This window comes from Astyanax mexicanus, chromosome 23, assembly GCF_023375975.1.
Source record: "Astyanax mexicanus isolate ESR-SI-001 chromosome 23, AstMex3_surface, whole genome shotgun sequence".
Classification (NCBI taxonomy): domain Eukaryota; kingdom Metazoa; phylum Chordata; class Actinopteri; order Characiformes; family Acestrorhamphidae; genus Astyanax; species Astyanax mexicanus.
The window spans coordinates 13,907,433-13,919,885 of NC_064430.1; the positions used below are offsets into that span (position 1 = coordinate 13,907,433).

At 37.3% G+C, this 12,453-nt stretch overlaps 1 protein-coding gene across 2 annotated transcripts in view; it reads left to right on the top strand.

Moving 5' to 3' along the window:
- The first annotated feature begins 3,324 nt into the window (after positions 1-3,324).
- Positions 3,325-12,453, top strand: part of rhpn2 (rhophilin, Rho GTPase binding protein 2) — a 41,409-nt gene continuing 32,280 nt past the window's right edge. For both annotated transcript variants that reach the window (XM_007244877.4, XM_007244878.4), the window contains exons 1-2: positions 3,325-3,578; positions 11,334-11,449. In XM_007244877.4, coding sequence (XP_007244939.2) covers positions 3,507-3,578; positions 11,334-11,449 — 188 coding nt within the window. In that variant the 5' untranslated portion in view covers positions 3,325-3,506. The remainder of the gene's footprint in view (positions 3,579-11,333; positions 11,450-12,453) is intronic.

Below are 12,453 nucleotides of genomic sequence, written 5' to 3' on the forward strand. Positions count from 1 at the left end.
CAACAAATTTGATATTGACCCAATGACAGTGTTTTTTTTTTTTTTTAGCAAAATAATGAACGTTATATTCAGTTATCTTGAGCTAAATGCACCAAACCTAGTTTACAGTAGATAATCATAGATAATGTCCCTGATATTAGTAAATAACCTAAAGCTGTTGAAGCAGCTCGTCCAAAGTACATAGCAAAACACACACTGCACTTCCTGTACACAGGCATGTCATAATAAGGGAAAGCATAATTATGCTTTCGGAAAATCATCAGCATTATATCAGATTTACCACTAAATGTAGAAAATGCTGGAAAGTGAAATAAAATTAATAAATTGTGCTATTTTTTGAGTATGAGATTCGAATGGCACCACTGTTACATGCAATTTAAGCTTTCTGATTTTTTTCATTACTGGACAAATATTATTATATACAAATAGCAAATCCTCATTTTTGTGCCAATAAAACGAACACTAGGTGACGCCACTTAACACTAGTTTTTAAAAAGGGCTAAAAAGGATAGTTTTCTTGGTTAGCTTGCACTTTACATTATGAATTCTCTATTTATAACAAAATAAGAAGCTTGGTCGATTTACCACCATTTCTGATAGATCCCCCTCTTTGAAGAAATATTATAATAGTATTTTAAAACATCTTTATATCTTCTTTTTTTGCCAAATGATGTAAGGATTATGAAAATACTCCCTTTAGACTACTATTAGATTTCGTCTGGCTTCATTATTATTTAATTTAGATATTCTTTTTCTTTTTTATTATTTGGCTGATTCTGCTCGATATTGTCTAGTGGCTTTCTTATAAAATTGTGTCAGGCCATTCAGACTACTTGTTCTATTATATTTGTCTTAAAATGTAAAAAAAAAAATAATAATAAAACAGCTAAAAAAAAGATACTCTTGTATTTTGCCACATTGTATTTTGGACTCCCACAGGGTTATATATTAGGGCCTTTCAAACTGTTAAATCTGATAGCAATATAATCAAGAAAGTGAAGAAATAATTTGTGCACTCATACAGAATCTAAAGGGGTTAATGAAGCAGAGTAGAGTTCACTTTTCATTTTCATTTTGAATCTTCAAAACACACACACACACACACAAACAGGCCTACCTAAATCGCAGCTCCAGCAGTAACCAAGCAACTACTGATTGCTGTGCAATCATTCAAGGTCTTTGTGCAGCAATAACAGAGAAAGGTGAAGAGGCATGAAACATCTATTTTCTATCAAGATACTGCTTTAAATCATGTTAATAATGGGCATAGAAAGGTCTTAGGCTTTGAAGATCACTGTCACTGTGGCACAACATGAAGCATTCAGGTGGAATATGATTAAAAACCTTGAGTATTTTCAAATGATGTAAAAACATGTCTGCCTCTAAATCTGTGAAGAAGAGGCAATAAAGCACAAGGAAATTTGGTATAAGTGCATTTCTGTGGGTTTCAAATGCAATATGCAAAATGTCTTATTCATATAGGCAAAATTGTCATACTGCTGGGATGTCAGTGCCTATATGTTCTATGTTCATACATGCACCGAACAGCCATGATATTAAAACCACCCACCTAATGTCATGCAAGCCCCCAATGTTGCAAAATATTGCTGATGGGATCATAAACAACCACAGTAAGGTAGCTGTTAGATGTTGGAGCTTCATGTTTGGGTTAAATGTTGCTGATCAGTCAGATCACAAATGGCCACGTGGGTGGAAGTGGTTACAAGTGTTGTGTAGCTAATGGTGAGTGGGAGAATAGAGTATAGGTGAAGAGAATGGGCCCTATGTGTAACCCCACATGTTAAGTGCAGAGTTATAATATCACTTACAGGAAGAGGACCCATCCCCCTCTGTCAGTTACCAACTATACTGAATGGTTTCCTTCCACTAAAATCCACTTTTTCTTGTTATTTGTGAAGTATAATAGGTCTGTCTCAGTTGTATATGCATGCCTCAAACTCCATTGTCTGCAGAAGCTAAGCACCCATGTCTACATCAACCCGTGAATAAGTATTCATGGCCTTGCCCTCCTTGGCTAGAAACTGCCCACATGGCAGTTTGTTCCTGTGTTATTTGTGCAAATAACACATTAGTGTTATATGCTTTGCCCAGTAATTCAGAGCTAAGGAACAAATGGTTAGAATTTGTCTATGGAACACCACCAGCGAAGTGCAATTGAGTTAGGTAGGTGTGTATGTTTAAAACAGTTCTGTTTACAAAAGTTACTTAGCTAGCAAGCTATTTTGTGTAAGGAGAGATGGGTAGTCCAGGTCCAGACAGTACTTCCTGGACCAGGAATACCCACCTCTGTGTGTAAGCAACTATAGGTTTACATAGGATCTCCCGTGGATTTTGCATTTTACAGAGTCTTGGTCAGAAGCTCAACAGCACTTGTAAAGTGACATATGACTTTGCAAAGACTGTTTTTAGTGTAAAAAGTCTTTATTTTAAAGCGTTTATAATAGCCTCAATGTTCACGGGCAAGAGCCGGAATCCTTTCTTTTCCCCCCTGCTTAATCCTTCACTGGTCTGAAGCAGTGTTATACCGGATCACTGGAGCAATTTTTTTTTTTCACAAAAACCAGCTCACAAGACATTTATTCATACTAGCAGCCACAACTACACATTTTAAAATGAATAAAAAAACGATGGAATGAGACCTATAATTGGTAAAAAAAAGGAAAAAAATAAGCCGTGACATTATATATTATATTATGAACTGTTATATAATGTATAAGACGATTGATGTTTTATAACAAGTGCACTGTTATTACCGTAATATTCATAGTAAAAATAGCAACGTAATGATACAGGTTAATAAAAGGGAAATAAAACTAGTAAATATTATAACTCTATAATTATAAAAACTTTGTTCTTGTCTTGCACGTGAATAACTGGAAAGGCTTTACACACTAACCAGTAGGACAGGTAGGCCTCTGTGTAGCCTACTCTGTATTTATTTATTTATGTATTCACTGTTTATGTTCTGTTACTGTGAATTATTGTCATTTTCTTTTCACGGTGTGTGGACTTCCTTCTGCTGCTGCTGCTTGTTCTAAATATAACTCACGCTCTGGCTTTTTATGAGACAGGTGAAGGGGGCGGGGCAAACAGTCAGGTAAATTGAATGCATCCACCCAGTTACGTGGTCCTTTTTTTGTTTTCCACCTGTATTTGTAAAAGCTCCGCCTTTACTTTGCAGTGATTGTCCAGTAGCGTCCCCCCGCCTTCGCTGGGATTGGCTAGGAGTGATGAGGTGGGCGGTGCTGTAGCGCGCTGGGGGCGGAGATAGTGGGAATGCGGGTGGAGGAAAGTGGGAGTAGAGATTGTTTGTGGTGACTGAGCGATAGAGACGAGCAGCTGGAGAGAAAGAGAGAGTGAGAGAGAGAGGAGTCCGCTCACCTGTTGAATTACAGGGGAGAGAACGCGTTTTTAACTTAGATTTTTATAGTTTTTTGTGTATTTTTTAAATAAATTAAAGTCTCTGAGGTTGAGGTTTTTCAGTCATGACTGAGGCAATAATTCCCAACGGCTGCAGCCAGGGCAGCGGAGCCGCTGAGGACAGTTACTTCAAAAAGGTGAGAGAAGTTTCCATGAGCTTCGTTAAGGGACGCTAACGTAAATCGCGTACTATGCTTGCTTATTATTTATCCCCTGTTTACTTATTAATTTAGGCTCTAGTTTCAGAACTGAGGTGTTGTTAATTTAGTTAGTTAGCTAGGTTAACGTTATAAGAGTACGAGTTGGCTAGCGTTAGTTTTCTTTAACTTCAGTGTAACCTAACGTAACTGTGGAAACCTGGCAGATTTAAAGCTGAACTAGCTAAGTTTAAAGCTAAGCTAGTTTAGTTAGCTGGGCTAGGTTAAATGTCTCACTTCAGCTCAAGTAAATTGTTATGTTTGCTAATAATTTGGCAAACTAGACATTTTGTAGACTTCTAAATATATGTTTTACATTAGTTTGGCTGTTTGGTAAGCTAACCTAGCTAGCTAGTTAATCTAAACTAGGCTAGCTAACTAATAAGGCTTTGCTCTGATATTCCTCAGTAATTTAACATCTCTCAACCAAAAAGCTCTTAGAGCCTTTTATTTTAAACTATAAACATTAAAACATTGAATAAACGTTATTTTATCTTGGTTGAATTGCAACTTTAATTTTTCATCTAGATAAAGCCTAAGTTAAGACTATAAGTTTTTCCTAGTTCAGAATTTGTGTTTAACATTAGTTTGACTATTTAGTTTGAGTTAACATTAGTGGGAGACTATGGTTCAGTTCCAGTCCTGGGTGACTATGCTGCAATACACCAATAAGTGTCCTTGGGCAGAACTCCTAACACTAGATTGGTCCATTTCTATAATAGGGATAACCTTGTAAGTCATACATTTTTGTCATAATAAAATTTTTGTCATCTGTTGTCATTGTCAATATTTAACCTAAAATCAATGTCTGTTGAAGTTGGTGGCCAGCTGGGTTTAATGTGTGTAATGTTCAATATAAAGGACGCCTATAAAACCATAACATTGAATCCATGTCGAATCAGAATGTAATCAGTGGAAGTTACATAAATGAATCAGTTCCTATGTCAGAGATCAATATAAATTTTGTGCATTAGAGATGGAGAAATGTTGGTTGATTCAATGTACTATTGCTATGTGGGTAGCTTCCATTTCTTGGTTGAAAAAAGCTGAATGTTCCGGGACATCATGTGAGGAGATTAGTACATTTTTACTTCTTCTCGAGTTCTCTGATAGCTTCTATTTCTTTTCTTTTTTTAGTCTGCTTTCAGTTGAGTTTTGGTTTCATTCTACTTGGCCAACCTCCGTATGGAGGCTCTAGAGTTAATCTTAAAATACAAAATCCTGCTGCTTGACTTTCTTATGCTGCTTGTTTTTTCCTGAAGTGAAAATGTTTGGTTGAAGACATCTGGCAGGCAGGTGTTGTAACTACAGAAAAAAGGAAAAGGTGCAGTGATGTTTCATCCAGGTTTGGGATCCGTTCAAGCATCATCTCAAAAGACCTAGTTTAAGTTCATGCCTCCTGTCTGTAGAAATCTGTCAGGTTTAGTTTCATGTTTCAGGTTTAGTCATGATCATAAATCTGCTAACGCATACAAGGCCTCATTAAAATGCAACAAACTTTGGCGGGTTTGTGTGTTCTAAACACCCTGTTTGACAGAATTGAGAGGCCTTGCCAGGTGTAACTGAGTTGGACGTTTTGGCTCAATGGAGGAATCTGATAATAGGCCAAGATTCAGATGTAGCTCTAATGTGAGTGTGATGGTTTACCTGTGTTTTTATTAGATAACTGATACTCTGGATCTATGATAGCTTCATAGGGGATGAAAATGATTTATTGAATTGGAATTCTTGAGACTTCTGTTAATAATGAGGTGTGTCCTGTGGTAGTGTTGGCACGGCCTGGATGGGGTGAGTGTGTGAGTGAGTAGGGTGAGACGGGTGGACTCACTGAGTTATGACTTATGAATTCTTTGGAGGGATTTATGCCCCCCTACACATTCCTTCAGAGACTTTCACGAAGTTCCTAGAGTTTCTTCACGTGAATGAAAAGAGGGAGGGTGCAAACAGTATGTGAGGTGTTACCAGGATCATTCTGTATGTATATTTTAGGTACTGTATTTATGTTTGCATTAGAGATAAACTGATAAGTGATGAGGCCTAAGCTGTATGTAAAGACATTTTAAAAATATCAAGACCCTCATTAAATATAAGAACACCTCTGACATCTAAGTGTATGTGTGTCTACGTGTGAGACTTGTGCTGATTGAAGAGTGTAATTATCTGCAACGTGTTGACTGTATGTTGCTTTAGCTGGTGAAACCTGTGCGGCCACATATTTGCTCAGGCATCCGTGTGTTTTTTTTACTCTAATCGCATGTGTGTCTGAGCTCTGAAAAGAGCCATTGTCTCTGTGGAGCCTCAGCTCTGCTTATGAACTGGAACTGCCCGAGCTGTGTTGTCTCCCACTTCCTGGATTTGTTACAGTGAATTTTGGCCTGGAGTCCACTTTGATGATGAGAGCCAGTTTTGAAAGATCTCACCTTGCAATAAAAACTGACCACTCGCATAAACACAGGCTGTTCAGTCTGTCTGTAATGTGTGACCAGCTAGAACCTGTGTATGGAAACTGCTAGGACTTCTGAACAGAGTGCATATGTCAGTGTGATTAAGGACTTATGGCTTTTCCAGTTTCCATGTAAACACTGGCTTTGTGTGAGTCAGTGTTTAATGTTGTGGGTCACCCTGAACTACAGGAATAAATTAAGCATTAGCATTATTAACAAAGATAAGTTCACAAATCTCCTACTTCTGTTTTTGTTTTTCGCCAGCCTATTTTTACATCTGTACATTTACTCTTTTAAAGAAATTATATTGTTTTGTTATATTGTTATTCATCTTCACTAAATATATATGCCAGAAATGGGTTCTTATGAGAAATACCATATCATAATCTTATGGTATGTTTGGGAGGGTTTGAATTTGGAATGTTTGTTCTTTGAAGAAATATTACATTTTTTTTCATACCTGCACTTTTTGGTCCCTTGGTGAGATGTGGTTGTTTGAGCATGTATTACTAGTAATCACACTTTGGACCAAAACAAGGAGGGCTGGTAGGAGGTAGTCTTGGATTGGGTAGTCCCAATCCAAAATGAATTCTGCAGAGGTTTGTTTGTGGTGAGAAAGTGAGCTGACCTTGATCCGAACCAGCAATCGGCTGTACTCTGCAAATTTGAGCTAAACACGTTCTACAGCTGTAGTTTAATTTGGTATATTACCCAAAAAATACTGCAGCTTTTAACAAATGCCACCTCTACTGCTTTAAGTTAAATTTCACAGAAATGCGTGTTATTTTCAAACACAAAGCCTTCTTGTATTTACTTTTTGCTTCTGCCCCATACATGTCTGACCAATATGCTGAGAGAATGTTCTTATGTGGTTTGTTGTGATGCATTTTGGTGTGCTTGCATTTTTCTCTGTGTAAAAACAAACAAACAAAAAAAAACCAAGGAATATTTTTTTAAGTTAAAATTCCTAAACTGATTTGGATCAGATTAAAAAAAATGAATGATCATGAATGTAATAAACCTAAATAAATTTTTTTTAGAATCATACTATACAATGAAAAAAGCATTTATGAGTTTATTAGTATTTCAGTTCGTAAGATTTGTGATACTTGGGCTTAGAGATGGTAAATATGACAGTTATTATGTGATATTTTGCTTTCATAGTACACAATATAGTTTTCTAAGCATTTTGTGGATAACTCCAGTGCTTACAAAAACTCAAAGTTGAGATTTTTGGGTATGAGAAGAATTTACCAGTTTTTAAAAACATGGCATCATTTTGTAATCCGAAATACACTTAATGTCAGTATCGGTATCAGTATCAGAATCAAGACTCGTATCTTGTATCACGACAACTCAAGTTCTTAGGCAATCGATCCTTAGACTGGTAATGGGTTTTGAGGGAGCAGTTGTGGTCCAGTAAATCAGGAATGTCCAGTAAAGGCTGACCAGATAGGTCATCTGAGGGGTTTCATTGTTTTGATAATGAGTTGGGGGTTGGTTTCAGTAGAGTGTATGATGCCACTTTGGGTGATTTTTTTTGACTGCCAGATAATGCGGTGTAGCAAAAAAAACTGGGCTGATAGTTTTGGACTGGTGGAGGAATAGTGAGGTTATGAATGAGTGGATACTGTGGAGTAGGCAGATAATTTAGGACTGGTTGGGGATTGGGAGTAGGTAGATAATTTTGGGCCAGCAGATGAAGAATGGTGGAAATGGCCACATGATGGAGATTGAGGTGATGGGGTTTGTACCAGTAGATAGTAGATACTGCAGTGGAGTGGGAAAATAGTTTTGGTTCAGTTGATGAAACAGCATGCGCTGGGGGACTGGGCAATATATTTAAATGCATAGTAAAAGGCATAGCTGTAGAGGATAGGACAGAAATATGTATATATATAGTGGGTGGTTTGACTTGTAGTAAATGTTGTAAATTGAATATGATGATGATGGTTTTGGATCTTTGCTTGTGAAGCTGTGTCTGTGGCCAAAGAGACAGAATCGCCGATTCGGCATGTTCCCCTCGTCCTTCTTCCAATGACGTCGCATCTAGCCAAAAGCAGCACACAGCCAAACCACATGCACTAATGTAGTGCAGATGCTCAAGCTTCTGCTGAGGCTGGGATGTGGGAACAGTTGTAGAACTGTAAAATAACCCCACAGTGTTTCTCAGTGTTCTAGCCAGAGCAATAAAGTGAAATGATGATTAACATGAGAATTAGAGTTGTGGAGCATCCGTATTCTCTGGAAATGTAATTATCATATTTTTTAAAAACTGGCATCTGCCTTTGAAAGATTTATTATGGCTTAATCTGCTTTTAGCCAAGCACCTATCTATAGCAAAGCCTTCATTTATATAGCCAGTGCTTTAGACTACCGGTAATACAGTATCAGCCAAAACTGAGAGCCAAAGAGAGTCTGTTTGCTGCTCTTGTTACCAGGACTGGAGTGAGTGGGCCCTGTTATAAGAAGATATAAAGTGTTCTTTGGTAATGAAAGCAACCAAATAGTGCATATCAGGCATACAAGATGTACTGAGGCCTCTTTTTTCCAGAAACCGGGGAATGTGTGTATGTGTGTGTCTGAGAGAAAGGAAGAGACATAGCTTTGCTTTGACCTTGTTGCTGGCCTCTCGACACAGTTTCACTGAGCTGATAATTGCTTGTTGTAGTGTCTGTCCCACTGACTCTTACTTTGGGTGAGGCTCAGCAGTCAGGCAGTGGAATTAACGCATGCTTGGTTTTGGTGTTCTAGGCTTTGTGTGAGTCAGTGTTTAATGTTGTGGGTCACCCTGAACTACAGGAATAAATTAAGCATTAGCATTATTAACAAAGATAAGTTCACAAATCTCCTACTTCTGTTTTTGTTTTTCACCAGCCTATTTTTACATCTGGACATTTACTCTTTTAAAGAAATTATATTGTTCCCTGGCCTGACTCACCTGTCTGTAATCATGAAGTGGTTGTGAAGGCAGGCCTTCATTAGCTTGATTGTATGGTTACAGAGGGGTTGGACACCACTGGTTAAAATCAGCATTACAGTAATTCTTCTTAGTCACTTTTAGGTATCGCTTATTAGGTAAGCAGTGTACATTTAAAGTAATATATAAATGGTGGTTGCTGGGTAAGGGTTCCCACTACATATACAGCTCTGGAAACATTAAGAGAGCACTTCAGTTTCTGAATCAGTTTGTCTGATTTTGCTATTTTTGGTATATGTTTGAGTGAAATGAATATTGGTGTTTTATTCTAATTGTTGTATTTATTTGCAGAAAATAAGAAATGGAATGAAAATAACAAAAAAGAGCTGCAGAGCTTAAGTTTAAAGATTTAAAGTTTAAAGAGTCCAGAAAATTTGATGGAATAACCCTGATTTTTAATTACAGTTTTCATGCATCTTGGCATGTTCTCCTCCACCAGTCTTACACACTACTTTTAGATAACTTTATGCCACTCCTGGTGCAAAAAATCAAGCTGTTTAGCTTGGATTGATGGCTTGTGGTTATCCGTCTTCCTTTTGATTATATTCCAGAGGTTTTCAATTTGGTAAAATCAAAGAAAGTTTGTAAGTGGTCTTATATTTTTTCCAAGAGCTGTATTTTGCAGGAGCAGAGGAGTATTGATAATGATAGTAAACAGAGTAGATTAATACCAAGCCTGATAAATTATGCTGAATGATGATATTTAATTTATTTATGCAGCATTCCCTGCTGACATTTTGTCATGTTTGTTGAGGGTTGGAAAGAGTGTAGACCTGCTGCCACCACTGAAGAAAATAAAACTAAAGAAAAACACTGTAGGTACCGTATTGTTCGCACTATAAGGTGCACATAAAATCTTTTAATTTGCCCTTTATAATTTGGTGCGTCTTATGTATGAATTTTACCAGTCAGGTTGTAAGGAGCAGTAAAGCCACTCCGCTGAAGTTTCTATGGTGTTGTTAGGTGGACGCTACAGTGTTGCTAATTGGTTACTAGGTGAGTGCTACAGTTTTGCTGAGTGATTGCTCTGATATCACAGATGGTTGCTGTAAAGTTGCTAAATGGTTGGTAATTAATTGCTATGGTGACTCAAGTTGATTGCTGTTGCGTTACTAGGGGGTTGGTAGCTGATTGCTGCTGTATCTGTACCGGTTGATATGGTGTTGCTAAGTGAAACCTAGATGGGTGCTACAGTGTAGCAAGTTAATTCCAGTGGTATTTTAGGGAGTAGGCATGGTCAAAATTAGCTGGCACAATTCCACCTTTCCTAAAATACTACAATATGTGTAGTGTGAAACATGTAATTTGTACAAACAAACTAAAACTACTTACACTACTTTACAACCCCTTAGAAAGAAATACCCTGCTGACAGTGTAACTTGTCACAGAGTGAGTATGTGCTATTTCTGGCTGACTTTAAATCATTTGTTGAGGCCAGCCCATAACATACATGCTTGTCTTTGTGTTTGGAAATGTAACCACACCTGCCAACTAAGAGTACAACATGTGAAACTCATACTAGCTTCTTTGTTTTGTTTCTTAATTGCACCATAGTGCAATGATAAAAAAAAAAACAGATCACTAATATGAACACACCTTTTGTAGTAGCTGTGTGATCTAAGCAGTTGCCCTTGCCCCATAGATATTTTGCTTGTAGATAGGAATGTTTGCTTAGATAAGAATAGGAAGTGCTTTTCTAGAAAGATCCCATCATGTCTCCAGCAGCAGTGAGGAAGGCAACAATCCAGGGTTTATTTAGGCGTGTCTGAAAGAAGACATACATGACATCATAAAAACTGGAAATGTCTCATTTGTTGACGTTTTCTGTTCTCTCTCTCTCTCGTGCTGTCACTGAATGTAACAAGACACACCTTAGTGACATAACCCACACCCTGAGTCAGAAACTGTTCTAGATGGATCTGTGTGTGTTGATAAAACAGGTACAAGCAACCTGTTTTAACATAAACTGTTTACAGATTACACACAGTACTGTTTTTAATATGAGCATATTACCTCCTTTATTAAGTCGTACTGCTTTCCTGTGAGAAAGTTGATTGACTTGAAGTTCAGATGTAAAAAAAATTCTGACATCTGGGGCTGAGGGCAGCCTGAGCTATTTGCTTGTGTGCGTATGTACTTGTGACCGGTGCCTGACGGAAGAGGCCGAGTGACTATTTCTCAGAAGAATTTGTTAAACGTGACAAATGTCTCTCCTAGGGTTCCTTCTATCAGATTGTCAAAAATTAAGTTTCTCTCTTATTTTCTTTTCAGGGATGTAACCCACTTGCCCAGACTGGCCGCAGTAAGCTCCAGAATCAGAGAGCGTCCCTCAATCAACAGATCATCAAGCAGATGAGGATGAGAGCCGGGGCAGAGAACCTTCTTAAGTATGTACACAAATGTAAACATACTCTTCAATAGGGACTGACCTATAATTGTGTTTTAGGCCAATGCAGAGACTGATAGTTTACTGTATTTCGGGCCAGAAACGCAAAGTTTACAGAGTGGAAATTTATAGCAAGCATTCCAAAACAAAAGGAATGGCACATAATGTTTGCTTTGATAGCTAATTTCTGACCTATATTTTTTATCACTATATACATCTCTGGAAAAAATTATATTCTATAAACTATGGACAATATTTCTCCCAAATCCAAATAAAAATACTGTCATTTAGTGCGTTTATTTTCAGAAAATGAGAAATGGCTGAAATAACAAAAAAGATGCAGAGCTTTCAGACCTCAAATAATACAAAGAAAACAAGATCATAACGTTTAAAGAGTTTAGAAATCCCAATTTTCATACATCTTGGCATGTTCTCCTCCACCAGTCTTACACACTGCTTTTGGATAACTTTATGCCACTCCTGGTGCAAAAATCATTCCAGAAGCTTTCAATTAGGTAAAATCAAAGAAACTCGTCATTTTTAAGTGGTCTCTTATTTTTTTCCAGAGCTGTATTTGGCTGATTTCACACACTATTCACACCTTTGTCATTGTTTTTTTTTGCCAGAATTATGTAGTGTGGGTATAATTACAGTAGCCTTTGAGTTAGCTTAGATTACCTCTGGATAAAGAAATCAACTTGTAAGTGAATAACAACTTTTACTACTGCTTTTTATTGTCTTATTACATCCAACATTTATCCAGTGCTGTAAGTGGTACAGTAACAGGTTAAAACTATTTAAACCCATTCTAGCATTCAAATGTGTATTCCAGTGTGGTTATGGGCAGGGCAATGAGCCAGCATTAAACATATTGAAGCTTAAAAAGACAAGTCACATTGCTGATAGTGACAAATGAAAACCCCTATCCACCTCTATCGTACACATGCACAAATGCTTTTGCTTTTGCTTTATTAAATTCATGAGTATATTTAAAAGTACACACCT